At 42.8% G+C, this 24,714-nt stretch overlaps 1 protein-coding gene across 1 annotated transcript in view; it reads left to right on the forward strand.

Moving 5' to 3' along the window:
* LOC148453998 (leukocyte tyrosine kinase receptor-like) overlaps nt 1-24,714 on the forward strand; it is a 204,178-nt gene that overhangs the window by 126,324 nt on the left and 53,140 nt on the right. The window contains exon 17 of the mRNA XM_088461358.1: nt 12,533-12,689. Coding sequence (XP_088317484.1) covers nt 12,533-12,689 — 157 coding nt within the window. The remainder of the gene's footprint in view (nt 1-12,532; nt 12,690-24,714) is intronic.

Genomic DNA, 24,714 nt, shown 5'->3' on the forward strand with positions numbered 1-24,714 from the left:
CTGTCCCAAATACTGTAAATGTAGTACTGTAGTTGCTTTCAAACCCTCCAAAAATGTATTATTTATATAAAGAGAAAAGCTGAATTTTTTACTTGCAAATCTGAAAAACCTGAATTTTTCCAAACAATATTCATTAATTGCAACTCTTTGGAGTAATCAATATTACTATAAATAAGATGCATAACAAATACCTTTTATGACATTAAATGATGCACCAAGGTTGTAGTAGAAAAAACTATTGATACAAATAGGTTATAGACTTTCCTGCGGGGGATTAACAAATACATTTTTGAATCTTGGGTAAGCAAATGAAACAGGGGTCTATGCATGAATTATTTAAATATATCAAACTTTAATTAATTTATTTTTCTCATATCTTTAACTCTTTCATTATTTCATAAAATCTCCTGTTGGTGCTTAAATGTGTTTGTGCCACTTATGCAATAATTTACTTCTCTTTAAATAATAAACTGTTTGATCAAATATGAAAATGTCCCTTTATTGGCAGTTCTAATCAATATACAGTAGATTCATTTTTTCCTCATGGGACATGTGAAGCATAAACGTCCTAGATATCCCACTTCAGCAAAAGTAAAATTAAATGCTAAGTCCTATTTTTTCCATTTTCTGGAAGTCAGCAATATTTTGAGTCAGTTTTTACAATAAAAGTTATGTAACAAGTTTTTGATTGCACAAATCAGTGGTAGAATTGGTTTCTGGAATATGTTGTGTTTGTGGATATTAAATTAATAACTTATTTAGACATAATAGTCACAAAATTGTGTTGCTTTTACTTTTGCCTGAAATGTACTATAGCTAGTAAGACCTTTATTCAGTACTCTAATGCCTGAAAGTCATAAAAGACTATTTTGGAAATGTTGACCCTCAGGAGATGATTCAATTGTTTTGTGAGCGGTGATAATTAATGTGCACCTAGTGTTGCAACTCAGTCGTTCTGGGTGCTCATTAATTACTGGTCTTCCAGCCCAATTGGACCGGGTTTAGCTGTGTAAAATGGGTAAACCCATCTAAAGTCCTGGTTGGGGTGCCTAAACACCACGGGTTTATCGCACACTTTTGTGCAATAAACCAGGCACCGGTGGCTATTGTGCCCAAATGAAGCATCAATTGAATTGCTCCATTGAGCGCAAAAAACAAATAGCCACCCAAAAAACATTTGAATCACCCCTCAATGGCAATGTTCACAGAGTTTAACTATTTTTTTATACTGTGTATGCATCTAAGTTGCACTGTGCATGCATCCTGCAGTGTTCATACAGAGTCACAGTTGCAATTGCAGATGCACTGAGAAGTACAGTGACAGGGAGGTGGCTATTCAGATGACCGGAGATGGTCCGTCTTATGGGAGCATTATGGGTGTGGTATGGGAGTGCCTTAGGGCGTGACGCTGAAGTGTTTGCGTACACAGATGCTTAGTAACTCACATAGGAGGCCATACTCAGACAGAGAGACTGCACTTAGTATAGGGCTGGTGCATGTTTCAATGATGTGACCTGATTCTCATAATCAGGCCCTTACTGTCTTTATTTCTCTCTTTATATCCCCTTCTAACTCCTCTTCTTATCATCTTGATCTTTTGGCTACTATGTATAGTGGGTTTCTATTGCTGATCTTTTTCTGTGTCGTTGCAAGTTGCTGTTTTTCTTCCTTAGATATTTCTGAATGAAAGTCCTTCTGGCTCTTTGGGTATGTTTCTGGCTCTGTGAGCCTCTTTGTCTGGTTACAGTATATCTCTGTGCTGACTTTCTATGTTCCATTGTGCACAGTTTGATGAAAATAATGAAATCTTCTACCATTATCTCATAGATTTGATTTGAGAGTTCCTAGTGTGAAAATTTTCCCTACTTGTTATTTTATCATTGGAATCAGTGTGGTCTCAGGTTAATGATACATTATGTCTAACAGTGCTGGGAAATGTATATTATCATCTTCCTTTTATATGTTGTTCTTCTCTACGTGTACTAGAGTTTTCCTTCCTCGCATATTTCTGTACTGAATGTGCCATAACTGATTGTAATTTCTTGGGGGGTTTTTTCACTTCCATAATTCCCGTAATTTCTTTTATAAAGAATAAATCCAATATTCTGGATGTTTCTTGGCATCTTCATTTGTTTATTTTCCTTTAAGTGTTCTTCTGTTTTCAAGAGTTCTGTATGTACAATTTATTTATGTGTAAATTAACCTTTTGTTCTGTAAATCTTTGTAAGCCTGTTCTTAAACTTTTCATTGTTTTCCTTAAGTCACTTTACAAAGTTTTAAACATTTTAATAGTCATCTTTTCCATTCCCTAACATTTTTGTGTAAAAATATATGGGCAGATTTATCAAATATACCATATATTTCCTATAATTATTTATCATAATTTATCATAAAGTACACTGAAGAGAATCTCTTATCAAAAACCAAAAAAAGAGATCTGCAAGCCATTTGTAAGCAATTAAAAGAAATAGGCAAAACCAAGAGCAATTATTCATCAGCTCCAAAATACAAAAACCTCACTAGGGCCAAGTAGGTAAAAATAATGTAAACAATATTATTATGCATGCCCTCCCCCAATAAGGTAATGAATTGTAATATATTATATAATTCTTCTAAGTGTTTGTTTTGCACAAGTGCAGTGAGAGCTGTAGGAAAGCCCTGCTCCTCCCTCTCATCACAGCTCTCAATGGCTGCATGACTCCCTTCTTTTCATCTCTTAGAAGATAAATGAGCACTTTCACCTCCAAACAATTGCAATGTGGTACATAATTACTGGAACATGCCTCAGGATATATTCCAAATACAAACTTTGAGTCAGGTCAATATTTCAGGGCTTAATAGCCCTTCCCTCAGGACAACATGTTACAGAAAGCTCTGTCCGATTCTGAGTTGTATGCACAGCGAGGGGAAGCCTGTTTCTGACGGATCTCATGCACATAGCGTGGGGCTGGTGCAAGTATCAATACTAATGATGGCGGTTGTGTCGGTTGACATAAAATCAGTGAGTTTCGCAGCTTCCCCTTTAAAGCATTAGCTACTGTATACCAGGTATTGCATTAGCATTGGATAATAAATCTGGCTCCTGCAGTTTCATGCAATAACAGTCCCTGTAATTGTAAAATTGTATTAATTCAACAAGAGGTTCTAATAATGTACAGAATAGCTGTCATTGAGATGAATGAAAGTAATTTACAAGGAAAACAGCCAAGAATGAAGAATGGGGGGAATATATATATATATATATATATATATATAGAGAGAGAGAGAGAGAGAGAGAGAGAGAGAGCGAGAGAGAGAGAGAAAGAGAGAGAGAGAGAGAGAGAGAGAGAGAGAGAGAAAGAGAGAGATGGTATCCTCGAAATTCTCGGATGAAGGCACTCACTTTAAAAATAAGTTTTTTTATTGAGATTTATTCAAATATTTCATACAATTCTTTATGTCAGACACCACTTTACATGTGTCGACGTTTCGGTCTGCAATTAGACCTTTTTCAAGACAAGTGTCTGTTAGATGTAATTAACAAAAATAGACATCTACAAAAAAAAAAAAATTCAAATCAGTGTCATATAACAATGTCTATCTGGCCCCATTCTGTTATATGTATAAAGGAAAAGGCAACCAACATACCATAAATCATGTCAAGGTGAGTATATTATAGCTCACCAAGGATAAAATAATCGCTGGAAATCAACATCTATGGATAAATAATACATAGAAGACTGTATTATATAGTATAATAAAAACCGGGATACCCACATATAATATCCCAAACACACATACAGATAAATATATACATGAGAACAAACAAATATATATGCATGAAAACAAACAATATGTAGATGTTAACAAATGTTGATGGCAATGATATAGAGAATCAAATAGTTATATGTAACACCAGGATGCCCATATATGACATCCCAATTATGTATGTAAATCAATATATACATGAAAGCAAACAGATAAACATTACCAAATATTAATGGCACTGATGCAAGGAATCAAATAGATAACTAGAAATAAACGCTAATAAAGCGTGTAATATCAAACAATTAAAGGCACATAAGGCTAGAGCCATTAGATAACTGATAGCTGAGGTGTCACTTCATCGTAATATTCTTTTAGTCTTAAATTCCTACCAAACCAATATAGGTCCACAGAACGATTGAATCCACCATGCTGGTAAGTGGGTACAAATGGAAGACCTCTCGCTAATAGATTTACCTCATCCATGTCAAGAGGTATTTTTGATAGAATAAATACCACATTTACATCCGTCGCCTGTGGGCACGCCTCCTTGTGTCCACCCCTCCTCGGGTGGGGTCTCTGGTTCTTCAATCCCTTCTTTCTTTGGCTGTTGGTTCCTGCCCTTGACCTTGTTCTAAAAAATCACTACTCCTGATGGGTGAATATGTGTCATCATTAAAATCAGTGTCCGATGTCGAGTATGATGAACCTGATTCCTGTGGAAAGGAAGATACTTGCCTTCTGTGAATATATCTGCGTGGTATACCACCCCGTGATCTCACTTGATCACCCAGAAGCCATCTATAGACATGATGGTTTTGATAGTCGGAGGCCACAGTAACTAATTTTTTATGTTTGAATGATATAAGATCCTTTCTATAGGTTTCAACCTGATTTTTTCATCTATCCAAACAATTAGTACTCTTGTCCTTGAGGGTGGGCATAATCGTAATATTAGCTTGTGCAATCTCACCCTTCACCTTCTGTAGTTCCCCACTGACCTCTTCAATGACCAATATAATTCCCTAATGTCGGAATATTCTGGATACGAAAGCCACGTGGAATATGTTTGCGCCTATGAAATTCAGATAAAAATTGCCCATTGTTATTTTATTGTTTTATTACTATTATTATTATATTTATATTTTCTATTACTTTATTCTATATTCTTTATTATTATAATTTTTTTTATTATTATTATTTATTATTTTTTATTTTTAGATTTATTTATTTTTATTTTTATCTTATTTTTATTTTTTACTGTTTCATCTTATCATTTTTTATCTTTTCATCTTAATTATTCATGTTATGTGGATATGAAATTTTTTGATTAAAGTCGCGCTTTCTCTATGGGTTTATATATTGATCTTAATGTATTAAGAGATTCACTTGTTCGTTTAGGTAAATAGGTTGTTTGGTTTACTTTTTGTCTGGTCCCATTCTATTTAAGTCATTAATATCATATCGCTTAAGGATTTTGTTATTTTTGAAGGGCAACATTTGCCCTTAACTCGCATATATCTTTGGCTTCCAAGATGGCCGCCGGGTTCCCTTAGTTAAATGACTCAGTCCTATCGCGCCTGGTCGGATCACATGTGGCGGGCGGATGACGGCGCCCGCCGGAGCGCGCGTGTAGGATGTATTTAGGGGAAGCGCAGAGAGCAGTACGATACTTCCGGTCTGGTGTAGCGTTAGCGTGTGGCAGCGCTACACGTGTGGACGGCTTGGATGGCTGTGATCACGCTGATGCAGGTATAGAAACTATCAATTATCTAATGGCTCTAGCCTTATGTGCCTTTAATTGTTTGATATTACACACTTTATTAGCGTTTATTTCTAGTTATCTATTTGATTCCTTGCATCAGTGCCATTAATATTTGGTAATGTTTATCTGTTTGCTTTCATGTATATATTGATTTACATACATAATTGGGATGTCATATATGGGCATCCTGTTGTGTTACATATAACTATTTGATTCTCTATATCATTGCCATCAACATTTGTTAACATCTACATATTGTTTGTTTTCATGCATATATATTTGTTTGTTCTCATGTATATATTTATCTGTATGTGTGTTTGGGATATTATATGTGGGTATCCCGGTTTTTATTATACTATATAATACAGTCTTCTATGTATTATTTATCCATAGATGTTGATTTCCAGCGATTATTTTATCCTTGGTGAGCTATAATATACTCACCTTGACGTGATTTATGGTATGTTGGTTGCCTTTTCCTTTATACATATAATAGAATGGGGCCAGATAGACATTGTTATATGACACTGATTTGAATTTTTTTTTTTTTTGTAGATGTCTATTTTTGTTACTTACATCTAACAGACACTTGTCTTGAAAAAGGTCTAATTGCAGACCGAAACGTCGACACATGTAAAGTGGTGTCTGACATAAAGAATTGTATGAAATATTTGAATAAATCTCAATAAAAAAACTTATTTTTAAAGTGAGTGCCTTCATCCGAGAATTTCGAGGATACTATCTCTATACAATGGACTTTTTGTTCTGAAGTGCACCCTGACTGAATACAATTTTAGAAGGTGTGAGTGCGGACTTTGGAATATTATATATGTATATATATATATATATATATATATATATATATATATCATTTTAATCAAACGGGCATTTTGGTAGATACAGCCTGATGGCTACCCCTTAGTATGTCACCTATGTGGTCTGACTTACTAGTTATGTTTTAGTCTTATGAATGTTAATATAATCCCAAAGTACTCAATAGTGACACATTTTGACATATAATATAAATATTACAAAATGTATTAAAACTTTTTTACAATACAAATCGCAATTATTATATGTGCACCAAATAGCCGGAGATCTGATACCACTTTTTCTGCTTGATGGAATGTTTCTACTTTTTGTACCATCCTTGATAGAGTACGATGTTGTACCAGATGTGGCTTTATAGTATTGTGGGCACAGATTTTAAACACCCAATGCATTTTGTTGTTGCCGTCTTTATCAGGGGTGGTGCAAGATTGGGAAGTATGTAAAACCTCCAAAAATACTTTTTAATATATATATAAATAACACAATATATCAAGTAATCAATCACTGGGGGTAAATTGTGAGACTACTCATAGCTCTTTTTTTAACAATCAAAATAAATATCAAGAGGTATAATTCGTTTTTAAATTAAAAAAAAATACATATATATATTTATATATACAGTATATTTAGTACACGTCCGGTGGCACTCCCATGTAATATAAATTAATATACCTGGCGCCCTCTGCAGGTGCTCCAACAGAAGCCCACAATACAATATCCAGAAGCGGCGGCGCCTAGTAGTAATAATGGGGTCTATTTACTAAGCTGTGTTAAGAGGTTGGTGATATATATTTTTCACAATTTTATCTTGCATCAAGCTTTGATATATATGCCCCAAAGTGAACGGTGATAAGGTACCAGCCAATCAGCTCCTAACTGTCATGTCACAGGCTGTATTTGAAAAATGACAGTTAGGAGGTGATTGGCTGGTACCTTATCTCCGTTCACTTTATCTTCTAACACAGCTTAGTAAAAAGACCCCAAAGACTGATACGCAGGTCACATAATCCAGTCCAATGTATCGATACTTTACTGTATCGTCACCAGGGTACCCTGATGACGATACAGTAAAGCTTCGAAAAGATGGACTGGATTATGTGACTTGCATATGAGTCTGAATCCATGGGGGGAAGGGGGGGTCATTGGTACCGCGATACAGAGACTCCATTATGATTTTTGTACTTTAAAGACATGTAAGCAGTTTTATCTCCTGTGGGTATAAGAGTACCAGAGAGAAAGAAACCAAGAGAGAGAAATCACATCACAGATAATGCAGAGTTTTGAACCTTTGAATCCATTATAAAAGCCTTGCTGTAGGAACATGAGGAGATTGGCTGTACATAACTTTTTATTATTTTATGTAGTATTATTATTATTATTATTATTATTATTATTATTATTATTATTATTGTCCATATATGTATTCATTCTCCTTTAAGGTCTGAAATGCTATACAGGTGTCTAATGTTCAAATAGTGTTGAGCTCAGTCAACTGCAGTTACTTACTGTATTTTAATTGGGTTGAACACATTATCTGTTCTAATAAGTGACATCCTTGATCCCTGACATGTTACTGACTTGTTAATTGTGATATTCTTGTACATGTTAAATGTGACTCTGTTACATCTAATGGCCACAGACATAACTTATTTGTCTTGTTTTAATTATTCATGATGTATGAAAGAGTCAGAATTATTGTGTTTTAAATATAAGGCTAAATGTAATACAGTGCTAATAAAGGCAAAAGCTGGTTTTGCCTTTAACATGCTTTAAAAATACAGAACACTCACATGTATTCCCACAGCGGCAGGGACGTTTTAAGAGAGGAGGGGGCCCATGTACAGACTCCTAGCGGGTCCCCTCCCTCTCTCTGGCGGTGCTGTAGATTCTGGCATAGTGCCAGAATCTACTGCACATGCCCAGAACTCCGGGAAAATGGCTCCTGCGCCGGTTTCCTAGGGACAGCAGCACTGCACATGAATGAGTCACGGGAAAAATTGGGACAGCAACACTGCACATGCGCGAGTCATGGCGCACATGCACAAATGGGGCATGGCCTAGCTGTCACAAGGCCACACCCCTTTTTGTGCGCACGCCTTTGGTATGACATTTGCAGGAGCATGACCTTGTGTCACACCCCTGTTTTTAGTCATGCTGGGAGCGAGCCCAGCACATTGAAAATACACAATTTACATAATCTTCCCAATATAATTTTTTTACTGTTGAAGTGAAAGAAAAAGCCTGAGCTATATAGAAAACATTGAAAAAGCAATGTTCACATAAAATACACAGAAACAAGCCAGATCCACATACAAATACATTTTAAAAAACCACATGCACATAAAATATATAATGAAATCCAGAACCACATAAAATAAATTGAGAAAGCCAGATCCACATAAAAGATTCACATAATACACACTTCAGCTCCTCCAGTCCAGCCCCCTCCTTTGCCATTTCAGCCCACAGTCACGTGTCACTGCAGCCCCCGCCCATGCCACTGCAGCGGCCCCTCATGTCTCACTCCAGCCTACAACCTTCCCCCCCGTTATCTCAACAGCCCCACTCTGCCCCCATAGGCATGTAAGCAGGCATCATTCCCCAGCTCTCAGGCTGTAATGCCCATTGTGCTGTGCTCCCTGTAGTTGTGCCCCATCTGCAGTGCCGCCCTGTAGTTATGCCCTTTATGCAATGCCCCCAGTAGTTGTGCCCATTATGCAATGCCCCCAGTAGTGCCCATTATGCAATGCCCCCAGTAGTTGTGCCCATTATGCAATGCCCCCAGTAGTTGTGGCCCTTCTGCAATGCTCCCTGTAGTAGTGCCCCCAGTACTAGCTCCCCCTCTCCACCCACACCCCTGTGCAGAAAGTTACCTGACTTCATGCTGGCACCGCTCCACGGCGTCAGGGCTCCTGAGTCCTGCCGTCGTTTCCGCTGCCTGCTGGATCTAACTAGATCCAGTAGGTGTGCAGGCTCTTCACATCGCGGGTGACGTCATGTCCAACGGTGGGGGGGGGGAGTTGGGGGGATCAGAGGGAGAACAGATGGGGTGTGCATGCGCACGGCATCTGTTCGCCGGTGTACAGGGAGCCTGAGGGCTACCGAGCATCTCGGTGAGTGCTGGGTACGCACCCATAGTTTACGTAAATGGGGGGAGCCACGAGGCTCTGCCCATTTTCCAGACGCTCCATCCCCTTTTCAATAAAGCTCCGCCCCCATCCCTGTTCAGGGAACTTAGAAGTTGGGAGGCATGTATAAGTGTTGATATAGGTGGTAGCCATGTGTGATTGAGGTCAGTCCACCTGATGAATAGTCTAACCAGGAATGGTGTATTAACCGGGGAGAACACAGAATGACAAGTCAACACAGGGTTAATGCAGCTGGTATACATTGCAGGAATATACGTGTAACAGGTCCAGCCAGGAGTGAGTTAACACAGGTGGTGTCTGGTAAGTGGAGCACATACACCTGTACATACACTCAGAGGTGGCTTTGGAATGTATGCGGTGGTGACACAGCAGTATCTGCAGGCTCTGTAGGTACAATATCCAATGAGGAGAAGCTCATCTATTTGCTTTGGGCATGATTAAGATCCCAGAAGGGATCAAATGATCTGATAATTGCATTCTAGAACGCATCACAGATGAATAATGCATGCAGGAGGCATGACGCCTTCTGCTCAGGGGCGTTTCTAGAGAGGAGGGGGCCCGAGTGCAGTCTCCGACACGGGCCCCCTCCTCTCCCCCCAGCGGCAGGAGGCAGCGCACTGAGCTGTGTGCGGCCAGTGCCGGAGTTATAGACTCTGGGCACTAGAGTGTGCCCAGAGTCTATAATGAATGCACAGGTCACCGGGAAAATGGCCGCGACGGCCATTTTCCCTGTACTGCACATGCGCAAACGATGGGAAAATGGCTGCCGCGGCCATTTTCCAGTCGTTTTACAGCGCCGGACCCCTGCGCCGACGTGGGACTTCGGAGAGGTAAGTAATATTATGGGTGCAGGGTGTGCGGTGCGGAGCCCCCCTGGACCCAGGGGCCCGTGTACCCCGCACACCCTGCACCCATTATATATACGCCCCTGCTTCTGCTGCATTACCATCAGGCCCGGCGACTGGGGAGTACAAAGGGTACCCCTGTCCCGGGCCCCGAGGTTAAGAGGGGCCCCGAGGTTAAGAGGGGCCCCGAGGTTCAGAGGGGCACAAACTAACTGCAACGGCCACCCGTTCAGCACAACACAATTAGACCAAAAAAAAAAGCATTGAAGCCGGCTAGGGAAACGTGGTGACTTCCGTTCCCTGGTCCATGCTGTGCTGCCTGCTAATAGTAATGAATCACATCACAATGTCATTAGCATGATACTGCGCCCGGCTGGCCCTTCCCTTCTGTCCATGCCTCCGCAGCAACCTAGGAGGAGCAGGAGGCAGCGAACGTAATCAGGCACAAGCAGAAGCAATGGCTGCAAACACTCTCCCCACCTATGGGGCAGACGCAGCAATTAAGTAGAAGTGGTAGAGATGACTTTGAGTGGCAATGACTAGAAGCAGCAGCCTGCGTGTGGTTAGGGACAGCGCTCTATCTCTCCTTCCCCTCCCCTCCCTATTCAGCTGCTAGTCAGCAATATTTTGGACATAGTCTCCTCCTCTGCTTGCGTTTAATGCCGACGGGGTAAGTACATCTCCAGCCTGTACAAAGTGATTGACATGTGTATACAGGCTTTATACTAGCCTGTATACATGTATATTTGTGTGCTTTTATATATAAATGTTCAATATAAAAGCACATAAATATACATGTATACAGGCTAGTATAAAGCCTGTATACACATGTCAATCACTTTTGGCAGGTTTAACAGGCTCTAATTGGTTTTACCTGCCAGCGGTCACCGGGAAGCAGACTTAAAAGATCCTGCAGGGACTTATGGGAAAATTTCCCTCTGTCCCTGCAGTTTTCGGGATATTTAAGTATTTTCTTCATATAACGCCATTCTAAGATGGCGTTATATAAAGTAAATATTTTTCGGGTGATTTAACACTTTTTGCTTTGCTGAATAGCAAAAAGCGTTAAAGCACTGTAGAGATCAATGGCCTGATCCCTACAGTGTGGTACTCTGCGAGCAGGGAATTAATGGAGAAGATAATTGTGTTATCTTCTCCATTATCCCATTGCAGAATAGGGGATTTACATAAAAAATATGAAAATCATAGTTTCCGTATTTTTTATGTAAAAAAACATTGCTCAATAGACCTCTCTCCTTCTCTCTAAGATTAATATCCTTCTATAGGTGAGTTAAAGGTTGCAAGTAATCACTTTATTGGGGCATGATTAAGTTGTATTCATTTTACAGTGGATTGTTTTTGGAAAACGTGTGATTCCCTCTCTGTTTTTACCTGCTGGTTATTATATGTGCTGATACATATAGATAAAGCACACATAGAATGAGTGCACCCCTGCTGTTGGCCATGTCACCATGAATGCACATATAGTGGCCATGTGACACACACACATATAGTGGGGACTGGGGAGGGTTGAGGGGGCCCCCAGGGATATCAGTGTACCAGGCCCCATGATTTCTGTTGCCGGCCCTGGCCTGATTACCATAGTACAGCTATTGCAGCTGCTACCATGTAAGTAGCTGCGATAGCACCTCCCTCCGGAGCTGAGTCAGGCCATGTGTGTGCAAGACTGTTTCTGGATAGTTTAGTCTAGTTTCAGTTAACAGCACTGACATCTGTCTTTGACCCCTGGCTTGTCTGTCAGCTCTCATGGTGCGTTGCTGCAATCCTGTTAGAGGTTGGTTAAATATCTGGGGATATAAAAAGTGTATGTAGTTAAAGTAAATCTTGTCATAAATAAGAAAAACTATTTGCCTCTTTAACTACCTAGTATGAAGTACAGGTTGGACTTGTCCTAGTTATCAGCAGCTATTAGAAAGTATTCACCTTGTCTGCAACATTTCCTGGATTTTATTTTAAATGACTTTGTCTTCATGCACATGCCATCGCCTTAATAGCGCCAGTAAGATATGCGTTCCCATACACAGGTCACCGACCACAGGTGACACTCGGAACTGTATTTCTCATCATAAGGCCAGAAAATAAATAAGACACAAGATTTGCACAGACGCTTTATTAGACAGCCCTTAATGAGCCAGTTATTTCAGTGTGTGACCTTTGTATTGCTCTTTCTGTTGAAGGAGGTAAATGGCGTGTTTATGCCATTACTGGTTGGCGCAGGGGGAGGAGGAAAAGCTTACCTAGAAGATCCAGATGATTCTTCAGACTATAAACAAGAAGAGCCGTTTGAAAGCAATATGGCGAATCCTGGGATGAACGGAAAGAGCGGAGCAGCAGGTACAGAGAGAACACAAGTCATTTACAACACAGTAACATTATGTGCTGAATAAAGGTGTAAAGCAATGGATGTTATATTGCAGCACATGGGGGTGGGGAGAAGGCTGGCAAAGGAGACAGAATAACCATTTCTTCTATTATATATCACAGTGTGAACCAAATCAGTCTGCACAAGATGCTGCTGTGTATTTAGTAATAGTAGTATTTTTCCCCCACTAAAGTTCATTGTGTTTGATAAGGTATATTGCAATTCATACAACAAAAAGAAGAATCAAAAGTGCATATTGCTGAGTTTTTAGCAAACCTTTTTGAAGTTTGCCAAAATAACATAACACTTAAGGTGCATACACACACAACGATTTTTTGAACGATTATCGTTAACGATATCGTTTATTGTTCAATCGTTGAAAAAAAATCGTTTACTTTCTAAGTTAAAACGATGAACGATTATCGTTCATGCGCGTTCACATTTGTAGTTTGTAGTTCAGTCAGACTGACCAACTCAACGATTTTCATTAAGGGAATATGCAAAAATCGTTTGTAGTTCAAAAAAATTATTCATTACAGTTTCAAAAATCTGACAGATAATCTGATAGAAAATCGTTCAGAAAATCGTTCAGAAAATGGTTGGTAACAAAATCGTTGTGTGTGTATGCAGCTATATTTACTAAAGTGCAGGCTTTTAGAAGTGGAGTTGTTGTCCAATCAGCTATTATCCTCTAGAAGGTCCTAGGTAAATGATTAGTAGAATCTGATTGGTTGCTATAGGCACCAACGCAACTTCAAAAAAACGTCACTTTAGTAAATATACCCCTTAGTTGAAACTGTTCATACAGAATAGCAAACTGTATGACACATGTGTCCTCATAAACCGTTGCTCAAGGTGTGCCAAATAGCATCTGTTGGCATGCCAAGGTCATTGCCACTTAGTTGCAGCAATCGTCCTTTTTTCAAAAGTTGCATCTTATTTGCACCACTAAAAACTGCAAGAGGCAACAAAACAACTTTGCTAATGTACACTGACCATTGGGGCTTGCAGTACATCTGTTTGCGGCTCTGTGCAAAAAAAGTTTCCGATACAAGCAGCTGCAGCTATTCCTCCCTCCACATTACAAATCTGCGACTTTGTTTTACTAGTTCCTATGCAAAAAAAGGCCGCAACTTAGTGTTCCTGGTACATTGCGTGCAGCTTTGTATGCGGCTACAATGCGACTAAGATGTAATATTTAGTGAAAGAGTACGTTACGAATGTCGGGGCATCTCAGATGCTCAATGCATCTTGTGCCATATGGCGTAAAGACAATGGCTATATGAGGGCACATCTATACCTGATACATGCCCTGAGGAATAAGAAATAATTATTCACTATGGGACAGAGTTGACAAAATGCTTGTGAGCATAAATTAACTTGCTTGAAGCATACTTGTCTGGACCAGCCAGGAGGCTCCCGAAAATCGTGTGGCACTCCTGGTTGCCCGGCAGAGAAGGCAAGTCTCCTGAAGCCAGCCAGCACCTTCCCGCACCCCTTCACCTTCCCTGTAGTTTTTCGTACCACACGCCACCACCACCACCACCACAGTTGCAACCCAGTTACTGAGCAAAAATGGGCTGTCCGGGGGGGACGATGACGCGTTTCTGTCACGTCTGAGACTGGAGAAGAGGACGTGGTGGGCCTAAGTTGGGGAAAGAAGCGGAGACGAGGGGCCTGGATGTACATTCTCCTCATCCACAGGTCTTGAGTGTTGGCGAGACCTGGGCAAAGGTGCGGAGTCTAACCCACAGGATGGTGTTCGCCAGTGACCCCCCCAATTGGGATATGGGCTTAGCTGCACCCCGTGAGCAGGTCGCGGTCCTTTGACCAGGTACCCAAGCCCTGCAGGGATAGAGACACTTCACCCGTGGCCCAGCGAGGATATGCCTGCTAGGCACCAAACAGTCCCCTAAAACACTATATAGAAAAACACCTTGACACGAGGATCAAATGTCAATAAGGATTTCAAGTGGGTAGCAACTCACGGTTACTTGAGACGTCACCAGAGGTAGAAGGCACACGGGTAGAGGTGGTATACGTTGTAGCACGGATGTTCACTGGAGACGTAAGGCACACAGGTGGGGATGGTAACACTGCTGCACGGGTATTCACCAGAGACGTATAGGCACACAGGTAAAGGCGGTAACACTGCTGCACGGGTATTCACCAGAGACGGGAGGCACACAGGTAGAGATGGTATACACTGCTGCACGGATATTCACCAGAGACGGGAGGCACACAGGTAGAGATTGTATACTTCTGCTGCACGGATATTCACCAGAGACGGGAGGCACACAGGTGGAGATGGTATACACTGCTGCACGGATGTTACAGAGACGGAAGGCACACAGGTAGAGATGATAACACTGCTGCTACAAGGAAGGTTAGGAACCTGGACCGGGAACTCACTATAGCACGCTAGGAGACAACCGTTGTTCAGGCAATTTCCTGGAACCTGTGGAACAGTTTTATACCCAGGGGAACCCTTAGACAGGTGCACAGCATCAGCTGATCACGGACCTATCAGGGAGAAGGATACAGTCACATGGGCCGACTGTCATGGCGGCGCCCATGTCCGGACTTGCGATGCCGGACACCAGCCCACCAGGAAGCCACTGCATGCGGGGAGAATGCTCAGCTTCTCCCCCGCCGTCGCGCAAGCTGCCCGACCACCCAGGATGACAGGGGAAGCCGGCGGCGCGGTAAGTGGGAGCCGATCCCCGGCTGGGCCCTGACAGTACCCCCTCCTTTAAGGGTGGGCACTGAACACCCATCAGGCTTACCTGGAAATCTCCTATGAAAACTCTGGATTAGTCGCGGAGCGTGTACATCAGAGGCTCTGATCCAGGCCCTTTCCTCGGGGCCGTAGCCCTTCCAATCGATGAGATATTGAAGGGTGTTGAATCTGTGCCGGGAATCCAGGATCTTCTCCACCTCAAATTCAGTGCCTTGTGATGTCTTGACTTGAGGCAATTTAGGAGAACAATTCTGAAAACGATTGAGCACCAGGGGTCGTAAGAGAGAAACGTGAAAAGTATTAGAAATCTTCATTTGAGGAGGAAGTTCCAATTTATAAGTTACTGGACTGATTATCTTAAGGATACGATATGGCCCAACAAAACGTGGAGCAAGTTTCATGGACGGGACTCTTAAGCGAATATTCTTGGAAGATAACCAAACCCTGTCCCCAACTCTCAACAGTGGAACAGCCAAACGTCTTCTGTCTGCAAATTTCTTGTAATTCCTTGAAGATTGCTTTAGGGATAGGTGAATTTTATTCCATAAAACTGAAAAGGATTGGATCTCTTGATTCACAGCCGGGACATCTATAGATGGAAGCTTCTGGAAATCTGGAACTCATGGGTGTCTACCAAAAACCGTAAAAAAAGGAGTGGATTTAGAGGAAGAATGGAATTTAAAATTATGAGAGAACTCTGCCCATGGTAGGAGGTCCACCCAATCATCCTGGGAAGATGACACAAAGAGCCTAATGAAGGTCTCCAGCTCTTGATTGACCCTTTCCATTTGACCATTCGACTGTGGGTGGTAGGCTGAGGAAAAGTTCAGTTTAATTCCACAGGTGTTACACAGGGCTCTCCAGAATTTGGCTGTAAATTGAACACCTCGATCAGAGACTATTTCTTTGGGGAGACCGTGTAATCTGAAGATGTCTTGAATAAAAATTTTTGCTAATTGAGGAGCAGAAGGAAGGCCAACGAGCGGGATAAAGTGTGCCATTTTAGAAAAGTGATCCACGACCACCCATACCGTGTTATGCCCCTTGCACCGAGGTAATTCAGAAATAAAATCCATTGAGATGTGGGTCCATGGAGCAGCTGGGATAGACAAGGGACGAAGAGGACCAACCATCTGTCTACGCGGAGTTTTATGTTGGGCGCATTTGATACAGGAGCGGACAAACTCCATGACATCCTTCTTCATGGTCGGCCACCAGTAAGATCGAAGTAAGAACTGGTAGGTTTTGGTGATTCCAGTGTGACCTGCGAATAAGGATGCATGAGCCCAAACCAGAAATTTTTTACGTAAATTAGGAGGTACAAATATTTTCCCAGGTGGTAGAGATACTACTTGAGTAGGAGCAAACACCATTGGGTCTAAAATGGGACGAACTTGAGAACACTCCTCCTCCTCCAACTTGGTCATAAAGGAGCGAGATAATGCATCAGCTTTTTTGTTCAACACACCTGGACGAAACTGAAGTTTTAAATCAAACCTAGAAAAGAAAAGTGACCATCGTGCCTGCCTGGCATTCAACCGGTGTGCAGTTTGCAGATAGATTAGATTCTTATGGTCTGTAATAATCGTAACAGGAAACTTAGCCCCTTCAAGAAGATACCGCCATTCCTCCAAGGCTAAACGCATAGCTAACAGCTCTTGGTCGCCAATAATATAATTCCTTTCTGCAGGAGAAAATTTACGGGAGAAAAATCCACAGGGATGAGTCTTCCCGTCTTCAGCAGTCTGAGATAATACCGCCCCTACTCCAGCAGAGGATGCGTCCACCTCCACAATGAACGGTTTGTCAATTTGCGGCTGGCAGAGAATTGGAGCTCCAGAAAAGGCTTTTTTTAGGTTTTGAAAGGCTTGTACTGCTGGAACAGACCATTTAGAAGGGTTGGCTCCTTTCCTTGTGAGGGAGGTAATGGGTGCTACCAGTGTAGAAAAATGTGGAATAAATCTCCTATAATAGTTCACGAATCCTAAGAAACGCTGAGTACCTTTTAAAGAAGTAGGTAGGGGCCACTCGGAGATTGCTTTTAGTTTATCAGGATCCATCTGGAGACTCCTCCCAGAGATTATATGACCCAGAAAAGGTACCGACGTTTGATTAAACACACATTTGGATAGTTTCCCAAAGAGGTGATGAGCACGAAGGCGGGACAATACCTCCCGTACATGAAGATGATGGTTCTGTAAATCTCTGAAAAAATTAAGATGTCATCGAGATAAATCACAACAAATGTATGAAGAATATCCCGGAAGACCTTGTTGACATAGCCTTGAAAAATAGCTGGTGAATTGCAAAGACCGAAGGGCATTACAAGGTACTCGAAGTGCCCGTCTCTGGTATTGAACGCGGTCTTCCACTCGTCCCCCGCTTTAATTCGAATCAAGTTATACGCGCCACGTAGATCCAGCTTGGTGAAGACTTGAGCCCCTTGGACTTTGTCAAAAAGTACAGAAATTAAAGGTAAGGGGTACAGATTTTTTACGGTGATCTGATTTAAGCCTCGGTAGTCTATGCACGGACGGAGTCCTCCATCCTTTTTCCCTACAAAAAAGAAACCTGCCCCTGCAGGAGAAGAAGAGGGCCGAATGAACCCTTTACCAAGGTTTTCCTTAATGTATTCTTCCATGGCCGCGGTCTCTGGTACGGACAAGGGGTAAACACGGCCAGGTGGAGGACTTTTCCCGGGAAGTAAATCGATAGCGCAGTCCCATGGTCGATGCGGAGGAAGTACATCTGCGGCTTGTTCACAGAATACGTCGGCAAGCTCTTGATAAGCCTCGGGCAACCCCGTCTGGGAGGGGTGTCTAAGAGACTCAGGACGGAGGAACTTCTTAGCTGGGTTGGAGACCGTTGCTTGGTTACATACTGGAATGACCTTGGCCAAACAGTTTTGAAAACAATGTGAGCCCTAGGACAAGATTTGCATAGCATCCCAGCCAAAGACAGGATTGTGTTATTTCAACCAGGGCAATCCTAATACCAGCTCATTGGAGGATTCGGGTAATACAAAGAATTCTAACATTTCCTGATGTAAGCATCCAACTCGGACAGTCACAGGATAAGAAAGCGAAGAAATGGGTAACCCCACCAGCGTTTTACCATCTAGCCCAGACAGTAACAATTTATTAGGTAGGGGAACAACTGGAACACCCAAAGTGTGAATCAATTTCTCTGCAATAAAATTACCAGCGGCTCCAGAATCAATTAAAGCATGGACCTTTCTTGTCCTGGACTTATGGGAAAGCGACACCACTAGAAGACTTTCTGATAATTGGGATGGCTTGAGAATGACCCCCAACTGAATGCTCTCTACTTCAGTCAGGGTCTCGCATTTCCCGCAAGTAGAGGACAATTCTTCAAAATGTGGTTAGGTGTAGCGCAATAAATACACAGCTTATTTTGGTAGCGTATATTGCGCTCTGCCGGGGTGAGTTTAGTTCTATTGACCTGCATCGGTTCCTCTTCCATAGCTGAGGTGGGCATAGGTGGACTGGCAGCAGAAGCACGGACAGGTAGACGTTCACCTCTTCCCCTACTAGCCCACCTTTCCCGGTGACGAAGATCAATTTTGATACAAAGAGAGATCACGTCAGCGAAGGATTCTGGCAAATCCCTGGAGGCAAGTTCATCCTTCATCCTCTCAGAGAGTCCATGAAGGAAGGACGCCTTAAGAGCTTCCTCGTTCCATTTTAATTCTGATGCCAGGGTCTGAAACTGGACTACATACTGCTCTACGGATCGTGCGCCCTGACGCACATGGAGCAGATCAGAAGATGCAGAACGGCCTGGCTCATCAAAAATTCTCATAAATGCTAAAACGAATTCCTCGTAAGTAGATACGATGGGGTCAGCCCGTTCCCATAGAGGGGAGACCCAGTCTAGCGCTGCTCCTGTTAACAGGGATATAACATATGCCACTTTTGCCCGAGACGTGGGGAAATTCTGGGGAAGGCACTCAAATTGGATCTCACATTGGTTAATGAATCCGCGGCACCGCCTGGGATCACCATCAAACCTTTCTGGAGTAGCTAACTGGAGTCGGGGTTTGGGGGTAGGAGCCACCAGTGGGGGAACTGATGGAGGAGGTGCGGGAGCTGCAGCCGGAGGAGCCGGAAGAATAGAGGCCAATGTGGTTTGTATAGAAACCAGTTGCCTCGAGAGCTCCTGTAAATACTGAGCCACTTGTTGTTGAGCCGCCTCTTGGTTGTCCATCCGAGAGGTCAATTCTTGTAGGGCCCAGTACCTTGGGATCCTGCAGCCTCCATTGGGCCTGAACAAACTGTCACGCCTGAGACTGGAGAAGAGGACGTGGTGGGCCTAAGTTGGGGAAAGAAGCGGAGACGAGGGGCCTGGATGTACGTTCTCCTCATCCACAGGTCTTGAGTGTTGGTGAGACCTGGGCAAAGGTGCGGAGTCTAACCCACAGGATGGTGTTCGCCAGTCACCCCCCCAATTGGGATATGGGCTTAGCTGCACCCCGTGAGCAGGTCGCGGTCCTTTGACCAGGTACCCAAGCCCTGCAGGGATAGAGACACTACACCCGTGGCCCAGCGAGGATATGCCTGCTAGGTACCAAACAGTCCCTTAAAACACGATATAGAAAAACACCTTGACACGAGGATCAAATGTCAATAAGGATTTCAAGTGGGCAGCAACTCACGGTTACTTGAGACGTCACCAGAGGTAGGCACATGGGTAGAGGTGGTATACGTTGTAGCACGGATGTTCACTGGAGACGTAAGGCACACAGGTGGGGATGGTAACACTGCTGCACGGGTATTCACCAGAGACGTATAGGCACACAGGTAAAGGCGGTAACACTGCTGCACGGGTATTCACCAGAGACGGGAGGCACACAGGTAGAGATGGTATACACTGCTGCACGGATATTCACCAGACACGGGAGGCACACAGGTAGAGATGGTATACTTCTGCTGCACGTATATTCACCAGAGACGGGAGGCACACAGGTGGAGATGGCAATTCAGGCAATTTCCTGGAACCTGTGGAACAGTTTTATACCCAGGGGAACCCTTAGACAGGTGCACAGCATCAGGTGATCACGGACCTATCAGGGAGAAGGATACAGTCACATGGGCCGACTGTCATGGCGGCGCCCATGTCCGGACTTGCGATGCCGGACACCAGCCCACCAGGAAGCCACTGCATGCGGGGAGAATACTCAGCTTCTCCCCCGCCGTCGCGCAAGCTGCCCGACCACCCAGGATGACAGGGGAAGCCGGCGGCGTGGTAAGCGGGAGCCGATCCCCGGCTGAGCCCTGACAGTTTCCTGTTAAATTGCGTCATCGTAGCACCACCCCTGCTTTACAGTGTCTGTAATATCGATACTGTATAGCGGGGGCAGGGTGCACAAATGACGCAAGCGAGCTGCCATGCCCCCGCACCGCCCACCTATGACGATGCCACACCCACCTGCTGTAAAGTGTCAGCCAACCTGCTGTGAAGTGTCAGCATTCCTGGAAGGGGCCGGAAAGTCGGTAAGTATGGTCTGAAGTCATATTACATATACCAGTATGACTTCAGCTGCCAGTATACGCTGATAATGATGTCATGTAATAAACTTGCACATATGTTACCGATGCAGGGGTGCATACAGCTTTTCATAGTTGCAAGCACGTGTCTTTGATCAATGTACGCCCATATTGCCTCCAACACTGCATTGCCCAATTTGCTTACTTCTTTGGTGTGCTTTTATATTTTGTATGAACTAATTTCAAAGAGCAGTTGACATATTACTGGATAAGAATAAATAAATAAATGCTTTTTCTTCTGTAACCACCCCATCCCCCTGGTAAGTGCAATGTGCATTTGTCTTCTGCTTTGTGTTGACCACTATTCTATACCTACAATTACATAACATAGGAGAGGAGATTAGCACAGCCATAATTATCCTATAGGAGATCATGGCTAACAGTTGTATCTCTGCATTCCTTGTAAATACAACCTGTTAGTGGAGACTGTGAGGGGATCACACACTTTCTGTAATATCATAGTACACAGCTACCAAAATCCATACGAAATATACCCTACAGAGTCTTATTAAGTGAGGAGGGGGCCGGTGTACAGTCTCTGAGATGATCTATTTGACCAAGCAGCTACTAAAATTAGGGGTAGTCAGGCCTTCATTCAGAGGCGGCCGTACGGTCTACGACTGCACGGCCGCCTCGATGTTTGTCAAGTGCGCATGCGCACGAGGGAGCCGGCTCCTTCGTGCGCATGCGTGAGACCCGCTACGACCGGCGCTGTCGGTCGTAGCGGGTCTCTTTCCAAAGGGGGCGAGCTGTCGATGTTAATTTGGTTAGAGCTGTGGGTGTAAACCCACAGCCTAACGACCGTAACAGAGGCGGGCGGTCAGGATGCAAGCGGCTGCCCAGTTTCTGAGCGACCGCTTGCATCCTCCGACCGCCTCTGAATGAGGCCCCCAGTCCCTTATATACATAAACACATGAGCAAGGTAGTAGCACTACAATCAATATATATGTAAAGAGCCAGGGGGTGATCCCCATACCAACAGGGGGACGCAGATCTTGAGACAGATATCATTCCCAGGTCATGTGACGTTTTGTATAAATCACATGATCGGGACTGAAGTGGAAGGTAATAGTAGTAATATTATTGAACTTATTGAAATAACGAATCATGTTGATTGCCATAATAGGTCTACCTCAATAGTACTGTTTTTTTCAATATGTTAGTAAATAACTGTGAGAAAGCTCTGCCACGGACTTAACCTTTCCACCTGCTACAGACGCTGGCATATTACTGGAGCTTACTGTGCTCCATAGCACAGAGCCAGCACTGAATATACAGTGCACACGAATGGGCACATTGCTGGAGTACATTGGGACTGATACCTCACAGCTATCAAAGTGTCTGCTCAGCAGACTACACGGATACAGCAGCACACCTACTCTTTTAACATCAGTCATTAAGAGGTGCCTCTTATAATATATATATATATTTATATATATATATATATATATATATATATAAAATATATATATATATATATATATTTATATTTATTTTTTCCCAGGACTGTGAGTATATGGAATCCCATTGATACACTGAATAGACACATATATGCATTTTTTAAGCCATTTTTTTGGAACTTCAAATATATGTGTGCATTAGCACTACTGCACCATTGTATTGTAGTATTGTAGTTCTTTATGTGGCATATTGTTGGTTCATTTTCTTGTATACATTTATTAGAATGTGGACACATTAGTGTCTAATTTTGTGCCAATTTAATACATTATTTGAGTCATAGAGAGTACTTTCTTTCCTCTTTTATATGTTTATGTCCTATATAATTTTTTAGATTGTATTTTATTTATTGTGATTAAAATAGGATATATTATTATCTGAATGTGTTGTGTCGTTTAGTGCCACCTTATACATTTTTGGTTGTATCTTTCTTTGTGAGAAGCTTGGCGAAGCCTCTCATATAGGTGTGCAGGAAATTTTGACACTTTATCCATATACACCACTGTTAGCGCCGGGAACCTTTTTGTCTTTATGTTAGTAAATGAGATGGATAATTGTAACCAGGTGTTAGTGAGCAATGGTAATGGGAGGGGTATATAAAGACCCCCCTGGACACACAACATTCACCATTTCAATACAGCGAAATGCATCAGATGTTACTTGCCTCTACCCACTAAGTGACGCAGCGATATACCATCTACCAAAAAAGCCTGGACCAGTTTACCGAATACAATACAAGTATTGCCATCATCCTGGAAATTCCATCTACGTCTCTCTTGGACTGAACTGTGCCTGTACATCGCAAACATCTGAGGGTTCCAAGTCTGCATATGGAATTTGATTGACTATCTCTGTAGTCCATGTATAGAACCATCTTTATTGAATCCGGAAGCACATATAGGAACAGGCTTTGATTTAATGGACAATAATAAGGGTGAGGCACTTTGCTCACATATGAGACTTGTGTAAATGTTAAGAATTTTTTTATTAGTGATATATTTTTTATTTCATCTACATATTTTATCTATGTATCTGTACATATATATGTATCGATTGTAGTGCTACTACCTTGCTCATGTGTTTACTAATTACATGGACCTGGGCTTGATGAAGGGCCCCTCTCCCTCTGACCTGTCAGCAGTCTCTCTCGTGCTCCAGTGGAGCCAGGGAAGAGTCTCCTCTGCCTGTGCTGGGGTGGAGGTGAGTGATCACACTGATCGCGCCCCCACCATGGATTTACCCCTGGCTGAGGAGCTCACAGTGTCCCCCTGTTCATCGCGCAGTGCCGCTTCAAGGCGCACCAAATATTTTTTCTATGTTTTTTTAAGGAGGTATGGCTACACCTCCTGCGTTAACATCACGGCCCGAAAAAAGTACCGGGTCTGTCCATTATAGATATGCCAGTTCTCTATGGGTCTGCCCATTATAGATATGCCACTGCCCACCAATATAACACCAAAATGATGTCCTAATCCATGGCCAGTTCTTACCATGACTATCTGATCATTTACATCAGTCCCTGCCGGAGCGGAGCTTACAATCTATATTCCCTAACACTCATACATACCCTATAGACTTCCCCCAAATTATTTCTTCTTTAACCTCCTCATATTCAGCATTGACACATATATACAGTACTTGCTAATGCTGTGATTTATTAATGACCCAATAAAACTGAACATAAAAAAAATGTGTCAATATTAGAGATGTGCGCGGACCCAAGTGTTTTATTTTAGGCAAAACCACCCTCAAAATGTTTTGGTTCAATTTCAGTTTAGTTTTGGATTAATAATGAATAAATAAAAAGCTAAAATCATGTCATTTGTCCTGTTTGGACTGGTTTACACGCAATCCAAAACCGAGATTAGTTTTTCAAATCCGAATTCCAAACTTACAGCAGACTGAAACCGGGACTCTGGGCCTGAATCAGACCCGCTCGCGAGCGCTGAGTGCTCGCAAGCGGGTCGATGTTTGCCCAGCGCGTGCGCACGACGGAGGCGGCTCCATCGTGCGCATGCGCAAGACCCGGATAGCGACGGGCAAACCGTCGCTACGGGTCTCGTACCAAAGGGGGCGTGCTGTCGATGTTGAGTGACAGCATGCCCCCTTTGGTGGGCGGGCCGGGGTGTGGCTGCCCAGATGGAGGCGTTCCCATGGGAATGCCTACCGTCTGGGGCCGGCCCCACTGACATCACAAGTGATGTCAGTGGGTGGACTTCTTGCTCTGTAAG

This window comes from Taudactylus pleione, unplaced genomic scaffold, assembly GCF_031769625.1.
Source record: "Taudactylus pleione unplaced genomic scaffold, aTauple2 ptg001041l, whole genome shotgun sequence".
Classification (NCBI taxonomy): domain Eukaryota; kingdom Metazoa; phylum Chordata; class Amphibia; order Anura; family Myobatrachidae; genus Taudactylus; species Taudactylus pleione.